The sequence below is a fragment of the Perognathus longimembris genome, chromosome 20, assembly GCF_023159225.1.
Source record: "Perognathus longimembris pacificus isolate PPM17 chromosome 20, ASM2315922v1, whole genome shotgun sequence".
Taxonomy (NCBI): Eukaryota; Metazoa; Chordata; class Mammalia; order Rodentia; family Heteromyidae; genus Perognathus; species Perognathus longimembris.
This window is the reverse complement of record NC_063180.1, coordinates 28,457,991-28,473,803: the sequence shown is the minus strand read 5'-3', so window position 1 is coordinate 28,473,803 and position 15,813 is coordinate 28,457,991. Positions and strand designations below refer to the sequence as shown.

At 45.6% G+C, this 15,813-nt stretch overlaps 1 protein-coding gene across 4 annotated transcripts in view; it reads left to right on the top strand.

Moving 5' to 3' along the window:
- Homer2 (homer scaffold protein 2) overlaps window positions 1–15,813 on the top strand; it is an 86,688-nt gene that overhangs the window by 8,355 nt on the left and 62,520 nt on the right. Inside the window, exon 1 of one of the 4 annotated variants that reach the window (XM_048368900.1) lies at window positions 10,624–10,786. The exons of 2 other annotated variants lie outside the window; for them this stretch is intronic. In XM_048368900.1, the coding sequence (XP_048224857.1) occupies window positions 10,782–10,786 (5 nt within the window). In that variant the 5' untranslated portion in view covers window positions 10,624–10,781. Of the gene's footprint in view, window positions 1–10,623; window positions 10,787–15,813 lie in introns of those variants that run through there. One more of the 4 variants, XM_048368901.1, reaches the window with a different exon arrangement.

Here is a 15,813-nt window from a genome sequence, read left to right as displayed (position 1 = left end):
AGTAGAAAATGTGAGTGCATGTGTGGCAGATGGTTAGTTTATATTTCAAACATTTTCTCCTGGCTGAATCCTTTATCTGTAACACTGATCCCAGGGAAGAAGAACCCTCCTTTCTCCCAAGAAAGTTATTGGTTTATTCTGGAAGTAATTAGGTTTGAACTCAGCCTCCCAGTTGCTAGGCAGGCACTCTGATCCTGAGCCACAACTCCAGCTCTTGTAGTGGGGTTGGTTATTTTTGATGGGGTCTTGCTTTCTGCCCAGGTATGTGCCGGAGCCCCTATCCTCCTATTTTAGGCTTCTGTTGTAGCTAGGGTAACAGGCACATGCCACTGTGCCTAGGTCTTGGTCAAGAGGGAGTCTCACAAAGAGTGAGTCTCACAAGCTTCTCTTTCTAGGCTGTCCTCAAACTACTATCCTTCCAATCTCAGATCACAAGTCTGAGCCACTGGTGCCATCAAGGAAAGTTTTTGAAAACATCAAAAACATAATTCAGAAAGTTAAACCCATACACATAATTCGCCATATCCATTTCTTTGTCTGATTTCTCATTCCTGTACTTGGCCCTTAAATATTGGTGTCCAATGGCCTGTCTGTATTCCCTGTGTTGACTATACAGTCTGTCTCTGTGGCTCTAGCTTCTATCTGTACCATCACTCAATAGATACCTCCAGTCATCCATTGCATCTACACTTTGGATTCATAAACACTCACTGTGTACTTGAAAATTTTATCTGGATGTATAATCAGCATCTGTATATGTCTAAATGTGCATTCATCTTCATGCACACGCATGTATGTGCTCTGTGTGTGTGTGTGTGTGTGTGTGTGTGTGTGTGTGTGTGTGAGTCTAGGGGATTGAACTTGGGGCCAGGGCTCTGTTCCTGAGCTTTTGTGCTCAAGGCTAGCACTCTACCACTTTTGTCAGAGCTCCTCTTCTGGCTTTTTAGTGGTTAATTGGAGGTAAGAGTCTCAGACTTTCCTGATCAAACTGGCATTAAACTGTGATCCTCAGATCTCAGCCTCCCGAGTAGCTAGGATTATAAGTGTACGCTACCAGTGCCCAGCACATCTTTTTTTCTTGAACCTGTTTATTTGCCTGTATTTCCATTTCCCCATGCCAAAAAACCTAGCAGGTATCCTGGAACCTTCCCTCTCTCTTACCCCACCCACCTCAATCCAGTTCTTTTCCAAATTCTACAGACTTCATCTCTGGGTCTTGTCTTCTGCCTGTCCACTCCCTTCTTTTGTGTCACTGCCTTAGTTATGGCCCTCATCCCTTCTCACAGAACATGGTGATAGACCTTGGCTCTCTTTCAAAGCCTGTACCCTGTCCATGGAACCTACAGGACAACGTATTTGAGCTCTAGTTCCGAGAAATAGGAGCTCTATAGCAGGTTATTCCAGATTGCTCTGTGGCAAGAGATGACAATGAAATCATTCTATGGCACTAATTGAAGCAAGTGTCATTGCTTTTGTTTTAAGGCACTGCTTGAACAAGAACTTGTAGTCTCTTAGGGTTCAAGAGACAGCTTGGGTTCTGTTCATACTTACCATTTGTCTTTGTTTATTCCTGAATCAAGAGAAAAACAATGCAAGGGACATGAGCCCTGCCTGCCTCCTTTAGGGTCTGCTTTGTTTGTGCACCATAGAGATGTCCCCAAAATTATTGGGTTTGTTGACAAACAGCTCACACATGGTGGGAAGCCCACCAGGTCCAAGTTATATAGACTTGTGGGTTTATTGTTTTGTGCCCAGAAACAGTTTGTACCTCCTTAGAAAGGAAGCATTCTGCTACTCAGTAAGGAAGCCATCTCTCCTGAAACTGAAATCCCTACCCCAAGCCTGATACTCCTGTATACTCCAGTGTACAGCAGTGGAGACAAACTCCATTCCATGTGTTTGGACTCTGTGATGTCCACTTGTGGGCTTTCCATGGTCAGGCTGTCCAGGACACACGGCACAAAATTGCACTGTACTGCAAAAATTGAGTTCTTAGCTAGGAGCCACCCCACTCTCAGGTAGAGGTGCACAAGTTCTTGGATAGTTAAGGCCAAAATGTGTCCATGAAAGTAGCTCTGAGAGAGACAGAAAACACACCTATGATTACCTGGAGGGAGAGGCAGGAGAAGGATTGTCTCCAAAATATGGATGAAGTATCCTTAGGGGGTGATAAAAATGTCCTAAAACTGTTTAGAATACCACAGATCTACTAAAAATCATGACTGCACAGACAGTGGAATGGATATTATACCTTAAAGAGTAAAGCAAAGAAGGAGGAGGCAAAGAGGAGAAAAGGGAAGGGGCTCCAGATCAAGCTCCCATATGTGAGCCTGAAGCACTTGGGAGAAAACTGTAATTTCCACAGGGCACAAAGGAGAAGATTCTGGCCTGGAAAACCTTTAGGAGCAAGAGATTATAATAAAAATATTAGTGTCCAGACATCCAATTTGACTAGTCTCCCTCACAAGTCCTTGAGGAGATGGCAGTCACAATGCTGAGAATGGCTATGACAAAAAGGCATGCAGAATACAGAGAGTTTTGATGCATGATTTTAGCAGAGTCAGAGTTTAATGGCAAGAGCTATAGTTTTCATTTCCAGGAATCCTTTTAAAAACTAGTTGAATTTTAAATAGCTTCATATTAAAAGTTGTATCTAAAGACCAATGACAGACTAAAGCTAGCTAAACCATCCAGGCTAGGGGTCTTCAGTGCTACAATTACTACCTTTTTTTTTTCTTTTTTAGAAAACAGTTCCAAATTTAGATGATACCTTTAGCTTGGTTAGGTCTGCTTCACTGACAGTTTCTCTCTGTGTCTGTTTCTCTGTCTCTGTCTGTCTCTCTCTCACACATAAAGTTCAAAATGCTGCACTGGTACTTGAAACAAGAACTGTGCCCTGATGCCCCATACTGGGTCAGGACTACTAGAAAGAACACATGAGCTCCTTCTATCCTTCCCTCTTACATTTTTTTCCAGTCCTGGGGCTTGAACTCAGGGCCTCAGCACTGTCCTTGGCTTCTTCTTGCTCAAGGCTAGTACTCTGCCCCTTGAGCCACAGCTCACTTCCAGCTTCTTCTGTATATGTGGTGCTGAGGAATCAAATCCAGGGCTTCATGTATGCTAGGCAAGCACTCTACCACTAGGCCACATTTCCCCTCTTACATGATTTGTAACACCTGCAGCATGATCTGGTGAGTGGATCATGTGTGAGTGGAGTGTCCAGAAAGCCAGGGATGCCCATTATCAATAACTGATCTTTGATAACCAAGCTCATGCTCTTTTCAGTAAGTCAGATGCCAATTTGTTGATTTGTTGTAAAAGATATACTTCTCATCAGTGGTCCAGGGTGCACCCTTTCTGTGATCTCGATATCCAGATGTTACTGGGAGCATAGACCGTGGCTTTCTCCCTCTATATCCCTACACAGGCATTGAACATAGTTGATAATTAATGTATGCTAAACAGAATTAAACTTTGACAGAGAGAAGACTTGCTTATTTAGGGCCATATTCTGTGAGGCAGGAGCTAGAGAGATTTTTAGCTCATGTTTTAGATAGTTAAAGGCTGTGAGCACCAGCTTCATGCAAAGCCTCGAGGCAAGATGAAGAAGCAGCTATTCATTTGGACTTCTGTCCTTAGATAGATAACTTGATTAGAAAGGAAATTCATCTCAGGATTTACCAAGAAAGATGCCCATTCTAGTTCATTTGTATGTTCTCTTTACATTTGGAACGAATGCTCTAAAGGGTTGTGCTCTGCCACAGGTAATAATAGCACACACAGCCATAGACTGTCCACTGCCTGCCCCTGAAATAGATTCTCTAGTAGGAAGAACAACAGTGCTGTCATTTACTGAATTGTATGGGAAACAAGGATCAGAACTAGAGATAAAAAAAGAAGTGTGAGTCAGCACAGTCCAATTTAGCCTTGAGCGTAGTGTGATGCACACTATTAGATCCATTTCCAGTGAAAATTACATTGTTTAGAAAGAAAGTGTCCTGTCTCTTAGAGCCCTTGTGAGGTCACTGGTGATAAGGGACTTCTCGGTCCCCCAAACATGGACCTCCCCTTGAGTCCTCTGAAACCATCTTATTTAAATACCCCCAAACTCTCCCTAACCCCGCTTGACTTTTGCACATTGTCCAGGCTAGTGATGTAGCCTTAAGACAAAGGAACTGGTATATAGGCATTACAGAGCATGGCTAACTGTCCAGAAGAAACTGTGAACTTGAGTCTTTTCTGTTTTTATCCTACATATACCTCTCTTTGTTTCTGTCTCTGTCTCTCTCTCTTTCTCTCTCTTTATAGGTGTGATTTTTATTTGTTTTCGTTGCTCAGGAATGAATTCAAGGCCTCACACAAACTAGTCAGGCTGTTTCAGAAATTGTTCTTCCTAGGCACACCTGTAATTCTAGTCACTGAGGAGACAAAGATCTGAGGATTGTTCGAAGTTAGCCGAGGCAGGAAAGGCCATGGACTCTTATCTCTAGTTAACCACCAAAAAGCTGGAAGTAGAGCTGTGGCTCAAGTGGTAGAGCACCAGCTTTAAGAGAAAAAGCTAAGGTGTCCAGGCCCTGAGTTCAAGCTTCAGTATTGGCATAAAAAAGAAGTTTTCTTATTAAAAGAAGGGGCTGGGAATATGGCCTGCTGGTAGAGTGCTTGCCTCATATACATGAAGCCCTGGATTTGATTCCTCACACCACATGGATGCAAAAAGCCAGAAGTGGCGTTGTGGTTCAAGTGGTAGAGTGCTAGCCTTGGGCAAAAAGAAGCCTGGGACAGTGCTCAGGCCCTGAGTTCAAGCCCCAGGACTGGAAAAAAAGAAAAAGAAAAAAACTTTCATGGCTCCAAGGAATTTATGAGTCCCTAGTCAAATGGCACTAATTCCTCAGCCTGTTTTGCCTATTCTGACCTATTATCCTTTAGGGTTGTTGTGGGTAGTAGTGGTTATCTCGTGTTTGTGATGGATGTAGGTGCAAGGGCTGCTGGAGTAACCTGATGTGAATGAGCCTCCAGGCTCCATTCTACTGGTTGGATCAGAAGGGCTCCAAGGTGAAATGTAAGTTCCGATGATTATAGTTGATATCCAGTGTCTTCCTCTGTAAACACTGACCTTGGATTCGGTAGCTATAAACTTCCCAACTTATTTCCATAAAATGATCCAGCTGGATCCAAAGGTAAAACCATGATGTCACCAGCTATCTGTAGTCATTCCCTAATTAGTACCTGGCCTGTGAATACATGGTTCTTTTGTTCTAAATTGGGGTACATCTCATTGTCATCCCTTCCCTGCAAGGAGCCAGCCTGGGGTCAGACTACCAGAACAGAGGATCTTCCAAGGCCCTTGGCAGTAGAGTTGGAATAAGAGGCTTCAGTATATGGATGGGCCTTCTGTGGAGGATTTTTGAGGAAGAAGGGCCATATGTGCACATGCAGAAGGCCCATTGGAGTTTTAGGGGCCAGTGAGCCTGAAAGGGTTTGTAAAAGCAGTATAGTTTGTCTGAGTAGCTCAGACCAGCAGCATGTATTAAGGCTTTTCCAGACTCAGGCAGCTTACTCAGCACCTCCTCGCTGGTGATCCCTCCAGTTTCTTCTTCCCTAAATTTGCCTGTCATGTGAATCACTCCTGGCATTTGTTAGACACAGTTTCTTATGCTGTATACTGTCCTCCAGAAGAACTGAATCAGTATGTTTAGTAAATGCACTGAATGACTCATATGATGAAGCAAGTTGGGGAAACACTGCCCAAGTTGTTCAGGGATCTTACTCAGTCCCTTCCTCCTAGTGCTTTTGGATCCTATCAATTAATTCTGTCACTTGACTTGGGGTGACAATGCAGAAGAAAGGACAAAGAGGACAAGGGTCTCCCCTGTTTGTTTTTTAGGGGTTTTAGAATCCTAGTACTCCTGTAAGCTCAGAGCTTTGCCTGCGGTTGGTCTGAGCTAAAATATGTTTGAATGTTTCCTCCTTTTCTAGAAGTATTCTTGTTTTATTACATTTTTATTAGTGTAAACAAATACAGAGGGATTTCACTGTGATGTTTCCACAAATATAATGTACTTTATATTCCTATATTTACCCCCTCCCAATCTCCTCCTTTTTTTCCTTTTTCTTCTTTCTTTCTTTCCTTTTTTTTTCTTTTACAATTTTAACGGGTTTCTTTTCCCTTTTTGGCAATACTGGGGCTTAAACTCAGGGCCTCGCACTTGCTAGACAGGTGTTCTACTAGAGCCATGCCTCTCGCTCCTCATTATGCTATTTTCATATATGCATTCTCTTCTTGTGTTGATAAGTAATTTTAGAAGAAATAGTTTGAAGAGCTAATATTAATGCCATTTTGGTGCCTTTTATATTAAGCCACTTACCTGTTCTAAAAAGCTAAGGGTTGGTTAAACCAGCCATTTGTTCGGGTGGGTTCTTGCTTTGTTGCCTGGGCTGGCCTCAAACTCCTAAGCTCAGTGATTCTTTTACCTAAGCTTTCTGAGTAGCTGAGATTACAGGTATTCACCACCATGTCCAGCTTTTATCAACACTTTTTGTGGGCCACTGCTATGGTTAGGGAGATGATTAGAAATAGCCATCTCATTTGTACTAATTTCTGGGCCGAGGTCCAGATCATGCTTCCTTGCTGTTTGCAGTAGATAGGAAAGAACCAGAGGTAGGCCTTGGAAGCAAACACAGAGCCAAGAGCCCTCTGGGCAGCTGCTATGAAACAGGTAGTATCCAGGAAGATGCTGTCTACCCCAGGTTTGCAAGGGGTCCTCACTTGGAACTGGCAGATCAGCTGAGAAATGTTAGAGGCAAAGATCCTAGGAACCAGAACCACTGAGGTCCCCCAGATGGGCCTGGGAAGAGAGGAGTGAGGCTGAATGTCTGGTGAGCTACCCATGCCAGTCAACCATGCCAGTTGAGCCATCTGCAAATAATCTGTCACATAGTAGGCGTTCAGTAAATATTTGCTGCATTGAAATGAATTGGAAGCCTACTTGTTTCTAATTCATATTATTTACTTTTTATTTGGTTGTTTTTATATGCTATTAGTTAACTGGCCAAAATAAGCAAGAGTTTTTCAAATGTTGATATTTAATGTAGCTAAATCAAACTGAAACAGGATTGATCCACATCTGGAATAGAATGATTCCCACTCTTACTCTTCCAGATTCCATTTCATTCCTGGTAATTCCATCCATGTCTTCTGCATATCCACCTGTGTTCATCCCATATGCTGATGCAGCCTTTTTGATGGCTCCCAAGTCTCCCTACTACCTTCTTCAACTCTCCCTCCCTTTGCCCCCTCTCCGTCTGCCTTTCCTCTCCCCCCTCCTCCCTTCTCCCACTTTGTGCTGGAGATTGAAGCCAGGACATGGTATATGCTAGGCAAGTACTCTGCCACTGAGCACTGAGCTACCTTCCCAGCCCAAGTATAGCTCCTCCTGTATGCTACAGTCCTATATCTCAGCTTATCCAGAATTTTACTCATCTTGTCACCTCTGATTTGCTGTTGTTCCTTCCCCCCCTGAATCCCACCTACATACTAAAGATGCCCAACATCTTTAGTCAGAAATCTCAGCATCACAGAATTCTGCTAGCTTCTTAATTCTTCCTTGGTCTTACTGAGTGTGCCTCAGATATGGCTCTGGATTGTAGCTCTGCCTGTTTGAACCTGACCCAAATTAGCTACACAGATAAATAGACCAGTGCCTATCGGTTCTTCTGCTGCCAGAGGCAAATAATCCATAGTGCTCTAGTGTGTCTGAGAGTTAACTAGCTGGAATTAATTGTTTCTTCTCTGTGATTGCAAGCCATGCTGCATTTTCTTGGCTTAAAACAATTCTTCAAATTTCTTACTTTTTCAGAGACCTAACATGGAGAAGTCTAGCCAGTAAGTGTGTGTGTGTGTGTGTGTGTGTGTGTGTGTGTGTGTGTGTGTGTTCCCACCAATTGCAAGCTCCTAGAACTCTGGGGCTCATATCTGCTTCTCTTTAGTTACTAGGCTTAGAGCAGAAGTTCTTCCTTGGCTGCACACTGGAGTTACCTGGGGCATTTAAAGGATTGTTGATGCCTGGGTACCACCTGCCAACTATGCTTTTTGGAGATGGGGCCTTGGGTTGGTGTTTTGTCAAGGCTCCTAGGTGATTTTAATGTGTAGCCAGGGTTGAGAACCACTGATGTAAAGTGTGTATTTTCATTCTGTATGCCTTGGATCCTCAGAATTCTGTCAGCTCTTCTTTCAAGCTCTTCTCAAGAAATGGCCAGACTATGTCCTCCACTGTGTTTCATCCATCAATTCATCTGACTCTTCTACCCTGCCCTGGGAAGAAAATCCATCTATGTACTCCGGGAGTTACTGGGGAATTGTCCTGGCCAGAGACTCGAGTGCAGTATTACCAAATGTCCTGATGAGAAAGGAAGGAATTCTTCCAAGTCTCCCTGTGAGGGCCACCAAAATGTCATGGACGATGCTCTTAGAGCTGTGGATTGGTAAAGAGAGGTGACTGATAAAACAGAAGTTTATTAGGACACCATTAAAGGAAAATGGCAGGCATCTAGGCAAAGGGGCCTGGTGCTGCTGCCCATTTGGATATCTGATATTTTTGGCCACCATCTTGTGTCCATCTATCTTGATTTCCTCTAGATGTCTTCTTCAGTCCCACTCCCAGCCCACTGCTTTCTGCAAGAAGGGGCCCCCACACCTCATTCCCATATTGCAGGATGGACACTCTACCCCCGCCCCCAGGTCAATCAATGAGACTTGATTCTGAGACTTTGGTTTGACATGTTTGTGAATTCATTCATTTCTTACTAGATGTGAGTGGGAGACTAGGCCTGAGGAAAGTTTGAACATGAAGCCTAGAGAAAGAAAACCCAGGGACCAGTCCTATCCTGTTTGCTCATTCATTTATTCAGCAAATGTTTATGGAGAACTTTCAGGTCCTGTTCTAGGTAGTAGGGGTGCAATGAAAAACAGTAAGAAAGAGCTTAATAAGAGCCTGCAGATGTGTCTGGGACACATACTAAACCAGCATTTTCACAAACAGATGATACTAGCAGTATATACAAAAAAAAATACAGGAGTTCATATTCTCATCCAGGGAATTAGGTAAAGCTTGTAAAGGAAGTGACACTTTAGAAGTTTTTTTTTAATTATTTATTTTTTTGCCAGTCCTGGGCCTTGGACTCAGGGCCTGAGCACTGTCCCTGGCTTCTTTTTGCTCAAGGCTAACACTCTGCCACTTGAGTTATAGCGCCACTTCTGGCCATTTTCTGTATATGTGGTGCTGGGGAATGGAGCCCAGGGCTTCAAGTATACGAGGCAAGTGCTCTTGCCACTAGGCCATATCCCCAGCCCACGAAAGTGACACTTTAAGATCTGAAGAATGAGTAGGGATTAAGGCAAGGAGGTTGGAGTGGCAGGGATAGGAAAGGGGAAAATCCTTCCAGAAGGAGAGCCATGTGCATAGGCTGAGAGAATGGCTAGTTGGCTGAAGTACAGAATACAAGGGCAGGTAGGAGAAGAGGCTGGAGAGGGCATTGGAAGGCAATTGGGCAGCACATGTTCAGTGTCTTGGTCTTCATCCCAAGGACAGAGGAAAGGAAGCCATAAAGAGTGACATAATCAGATTTGTATTTCAAGAATTAGTGGCAATAGTGTAAAGCACACATTAGAAGGAGCCTGGTACTTCTGTAAGGAGACTCTGGAGGTTAGCAGGTGACTTTTATAGTCCCCAGTCACCACCCCAAGGCAAGATTGGGGTGGTGACCCTGCTCCATCTGCTTGTCTCAATGTTTTTAACTGTCTTGAGATGCAAGGTTCACGAGAGAAGTATGTTCTGAGCAGAAGATGGTTCCCAAGGAACCTGACAGCCAGCCTGTGTCAGTGTCAGCCTTGGGTAGGGACTCTGAACCTGTTATGTGGAAAGGGGATCAACACACAGCTTTTCTCTAAATCCTGCTTTTGTTACTCCACTTTCCTTTGTCCTAAGAATAAAGCCAAGCTTGAGGAAATGGCTTTAAAGCAGGCACCCTCCACGTGAAGCCCCCCATTTTTACCCAGACAGGAGATAAGAGCACCTGCTTCAGATTGAAGATCCTCCTTGCCACGTTGGCTTCCTGAAGGGCTGGGTACCTGAGGCCACCCGGCATGGCAACAGCCAGAAAAGTGGAGAGACGACGAAGGGGCACAGCAATGCCCATCTTGGATTCTGAACATGTGACTTGGGCAGGCAGGTTACTTCCTCTTATCGGGCCTGGGTCTCCTCATCCACAAACTGAAGGTGGCAAAGCCCCTTCCCGCTTCCAGTGGGATTTCAAGTCCCGCAGGCAGGTTGCACGCGGCAGCATTGCTCGGCGCCAAGCCCCCGGGCTGGCACGGGGCGGGGTGGGAGCGCGCCAAGGCCCGGTTGGCAAAGACGCAGGAGCTGTGAGAAGACAGCGGGGAGACGGCGGTCCGGGGCACTGCCACCCCCTTCCCCCCCTCTCCTGGCCTTGGCCCGGGGGCCACCAGGTTACATAAGGAGCGGGGTGGGACGGGGCGGGACGGGCGCTGCCGGTGTGCCTTAGCCCTGCCCCCGCTTCCAGCCCCGCCCGCCAGCCCGCTCGCTCGCCCGCCCGCCCGCCCAGCGGCGGCAGCACTGGCCGCGCAGCCCGGCGAATGGAGCGGCGCCGCGGCTGAGCCGGGCGCACGCGGGGCCGCCGCATGTGCTGCGCGGAGGGCGGCTGCCGAGCCGGCGGAGAGCGAGTGCAGGGTCCACATTGGAGCGGCCGCCGGAGCAGTGCCGGACATGGGGTGAGTCCAGCTGCGCCCTGCGCTCCCCGGGAGAGGCTGGGGACCGAGCTCGTGTCCCTCGGCTGACCAGCGTCCACCTCCCTGCTGCCCTAACCGCCTCCGAGAACCCGAGGGCACTTGACCAGAGCACCCCCGGCCTGGACCTGGACTTCTCCTTTAGAGCCTCGGCCCTTGTGCGCCCAGCCAGCCTGACGCGGGGACACAGCAGACCCACGTCCGGCCCCGCTTCGGTGCCGGGCCATTCAGTGATCCCCACGCCCCTGGCCTGTAATATGAGTGTGAAAGGCTATTCGTTGTTCTCCGTGGTTGGATTTGCTAAAGCGAATGGGAAATCGAAGTTTTCCTGGAAAGGGAGACACCAACTAACAGTAGCCCTGCAGCGTAGGAATTGTGGGCTTTGAATCGGCTTGGCGGTAGCTGAGGATGGTGGAAGTCTTTCTGGAGCCCAGGCGAGGCTTCAGGTTTGGAGATTACTGAGTAGATGCTGGGGGTGGGGTAGGGGAAGAAGAGGGGGTTGAGATACTCCGTGGAAGTGACTTATGCTTCTGAGCACAAAAAGTATTTAAAAGCAGGATTAGGGTCTCCTGGGTGCCTCTGAGCAGTAGGTGCTATGAGTAAAGAAGCCACTGTGAATAACACATGATTTTACATCTGCCCACCCCAAGGCGCGTGCTGAAGAGTGCTATCCCTATCCCTGTGCACGGAATGGTACTGTGTTCGTTTTACAGACAAGGAAACTGAGGCCATAAGTAGCCGGGAAACTTCTTCGCAGTGCATGGCCGAGGCAAGGACACAGAGGTGTTTCGGGAGTTCCTTAACTGCCGTGTCCTCAGAGATTGAGCCAAGATTTCTTTGCGCAGCACCTCACATGTCCTAGAGACTTCTGTGTGGTGGGTGGAGAGATCTTTTTGTCCTGTTTGCAATGGGTACCATGCGGGAAGGCAAGAATACATTGGTTAGGGCAGCATTGTCTTGGCCTGACCTAGCCCCCAGGGTCAGTGGCTTTATTGTGCCCACTTCAGGTAAGTTTCTGGAGTCATTTTCTCACTTGAGCCTTATGGGGGCTGTTTGGAAGGAGCAGATGCAGGTAAGAGGGATTACCAGGTGAAGTATCAGGGCAGGAGCCCACATGAGCTGAATGGGGGACACAGAGGGGTCAAAGAAGTTTGCTCAAGTATTTGGTGCTCATTCATCCAAGAGACTTCACACTTAAAGCAGCTATGGGCGATTTACCAGAGACACCCTAGGTCAGAAGCAGTTTTCCTGTAGCATTCCCAGTGGCCCCTTAGCACATGATGAAAGAGATGGTCTTTGAGCAGTGGGAGCCTTTGTGATTCTCAGTTTTCATACTTAAAAATTTTTTTTGGTAAAGAGTTGGCAAATGTAGGTCTCGAGGTGGAAGATAAAAGGAATCTGAATCTGGTCATTTTAAACTCTCCGTGTATTCCCCCCCACCCCTCCCTCAGCCAACACTAAACCAGCCTAGCACACTTGCAAAAAACAAATATTGAAACTATGGTTGAAATCAAATAGTCCTGTGAAAATGAAAATGTTTACTCATAACAGCATAAAGAAAATGTCAGAAAATAATTTTTGTTTGTGGAATATTAAAGAAGAGTAGCTTGGGGATTTTGTGTAAACAGAACATGTCTTTCATGTAATTTTAATATCACCCAGTAAATGTATATTACTCACTTATAAGTAAGGACTGATTGGTAACTTACTTATTCTACCATTTTTAGTATATCTATTTCTGTGCAGTTATGGTTATAAATTGAGACAGAGCTGAAGGCTAGATAAATAGTTTAGACAGAGGAGGTGGAGGGAGCCATTTTAGCCAAAAATAGAACCAATGTCATCCTTTGTGAGAGTTGTGTAGGACGGAGGGGAAGAACCAAGCAAGGGCAGCCAGTGGCCAACCTTGCTGTGGCCCTACAGCTTTTGTCACGACTCTGCTGTGTGGGCATGGCATGTAAGGATAACAACAAAGTATCTGTGATGGCCTTTCCCCCTTTAGAATGCTTTACCTCCTGCACACATTTACTGCCATTTCCCACTCCTTTGCTGGGAAGTGTTCCTCACTAAGTGTGAGTTTATGTGTCACTCCCCCTAGGCAGCTATTTCATACCTACTCTGCTTTTCAGAGCTTCCTTCCTTTCTCTCACCCTTGCCTCCTTTTCATTGACAAAATAGCAATGTACTGAAGGAGCATCTTCCTATAGTCCTCCATATAGCTGCCAGTACTTCTTCCTACCTATGTGGGTGGCCATTCCTTCCTGCTGTCTATGCAGAGGCCCATCCTCCTAGGTATCCCTGTCTATCCCCTCTCCCCTTTCCAGAGGACCTCTTTCCTTCCTTTATAACCTCCTCTTTCTCTCTCTCCAGTCTTTTCCATCAGAATAGGAGCATGTTTTAGTTGGGCACTGTCCATTGCAACTCTCTGCAGTGCTAGAAATGTTTTGTACTTGCGTGGTCTACCACAGCAGCCCCCAGCTATGTGAAGCAATGACACACTTGGAATGTGGCTTGTGAGACTAAGGATCTGAAGTTTTAATTTACATTTCAAAGCAATGTTTAGCTAGTGGCTGCCATATTGAACAGCACAGTGTCTGCCTCTCTAGTCTTCAAAAGGAGCTCTCCCTCCATCCTACATACCTCTCCTCTGTTCCTGTTCTCCTAAACACATCACAAGGATGTCAGACCCACTGTCTCCACCCACTTTTAAGTCCTAGGTGTGTTTACCTTCCACTCTCTGCAGTCTGGCTTCTGCTTCCACCTCTGCACTCAAACCGCCAGATCTCTACCCTCATCTGCTCTACCTTTGAGCTACACAAAGGGCCACTCCCTCCTCTGTGACCATTTCCCCTCTCAGCTCTTGCAAGACCACAATCCTTTGGCTCTCCTCTTTCCTTCCTGATGGTACCTTTTCAGTCTGCTCTTGGCTGCTACTTTGAGGTTGTTTAGAAACTGGTCCTCTTTCTCTTTCCCTGTCAATTCTCTCTTCCTAGATAATGTTATTCCATCCCAAACTTATTCTTGCCATTCATTCTTCAGGGATTTTTTTTGTAACAAATTATCTTATATTCAAATTATACAAAATCAAAACTCTAAACATTCATTGTTTATAAGATCCACTGATAGCATTTTTGTAATGATTTGACTACATAATACCTTTTCAAAGAGCTGAGTTACGCTTATAATTTGTCTTATCTTTATTGACTATAATTTACTAAGTTGTAAGAACAGTTACAGCCATGTCAGTACTTGACTGGATTTTGATGTCTGATAATACCTGCATGGCCAGCATCCAAGTAAAAACATCAATATAGCTTTCATTCACCACAGAATATATTTTATTCAAGAGAAACTTGAGTTCTTTTGAGGGCTCAGAGACCAAAAGACCCAGATCTTATTCACTGGGAGCTAGCTGAAATCATGTGTACATTCTTATTGAACATCTGTTCTGGGGCATTACTTGGTTTGTTGTTTTGTTTTATAGGGTTTTTGTGTGTTTGTTTTGTTCTGCCAGTCCTGGGGCTTGGACTCAGGGCCTGAGCACTGTCCCTGGCTTCTTTTTTGCTCAAGGCTAGCTAGCACTCTACTACTTGAGCCACAGTGCCACTTCTGGCTTTTTCTATATATGTGGTGCTAAGTAATCGAACCCAGGGCTTCATGTATATGAGGCAAGCACTCTACCACTAGGCCATATTCCCAGCCTGTTTGTTTTTATGCCAGGGCTTGAACTCAAGGCAATGACATTGTCCCTGAGCTTTTGTACTCAAGACTAGCATTCTGCAACTTGAGTCACACTTCACTTCTGGCTTTTTGGTGGTTCATTGGAGATAAGAGTTTCACAGGCTTTCCTGCTCGGGCTGGCTTTGAACCATGATCCTCAGATCTCAGCCTCCTGAATAGCTAGGATTACAAATGTGAGCCACCATTGCCAGGCTTGTTCAGGTTTTAAGGGTCTACCAGGCCAGCCCTTTGCTGCTTAGGCCACTTTTGCTTCTCTCCCTTTTCTTTTCTCACTTGCCTTCTGCCTTTTTTACTTCCCCCTGGCTCATCCATCCTGGTCCTGTCCATGCTAGTCTAGAAGAGTCTTTTCATTTCTCTTCATCTCTGTCTCCATTTTTACCTTTCACCACATGTTGCATGCCCTCCTGGCAATGTTAGGGTGCTACCGCAACTGCCATCTCAAAGGCCTTTCATTAGACCATTACTACCTGCTTTGAGAGTACTTGGAGTCTACTGGATTTCTTTGGGACATTATTTTATCTCAGCTCATGTCTTCCTTTTCCATGTATTCTACAAGCTTTTAGCCATGTTTACCCAGGAACCACAAGCACACCCCACCGCAGCTTTCAATACTGTCTATATGCTGATGACCCTCAGTTTTAGTTTGCAACACAGAACTTTCTCAGGGTTTCCAACTGTTGTCTATTGCACTAGGAGCTCTTGCTACTCCTTCCAGTTCTTACCTTGCCTCTGTCTTCCTCATTCCAGGTACTGTGGCTCTGTATTCATTTGCTAACTTCAAGTGTTATTTTTCATTCCTTCCTGTCCAGGCTTCCAGACAGTCCTGTGGATTCTATTTGCAGAAAGTATCTGCAATAGGTGTACCTTTTTCCACAATGATATTTCCCACTGTAGTCCTCGCCATCCTTGCCTCCTTCCTGGACAGACCTAACCTGCCTGCCAGCTTCTACTGTGGGTTGCTCCTAGTTTATCTGGCTTACAGGAACCAGAGCAACTGGCTTTTAGAAGCCGAAATCAGATCTTGTCAATCTCCTTAGACACCCTTCAACAGACTAGGCACTTGCTGTGCCCTATCTCTCCAGCTTCCCAGACACTACCACTGTCCTTATTGCAGTCTACTGATTGGCCTTCTTTCCTTGTTTTGCTCTGCCTGGGGCCCTTGAACTTGCTCTCTCCTTTGCCTGGAATATGCATATGCAGCCTTTGAAAACATCCCCTTCACTTTCTTAAGATAAGGCTTCGGGGTCATCTGCTGAGCCTTTCCAACCATC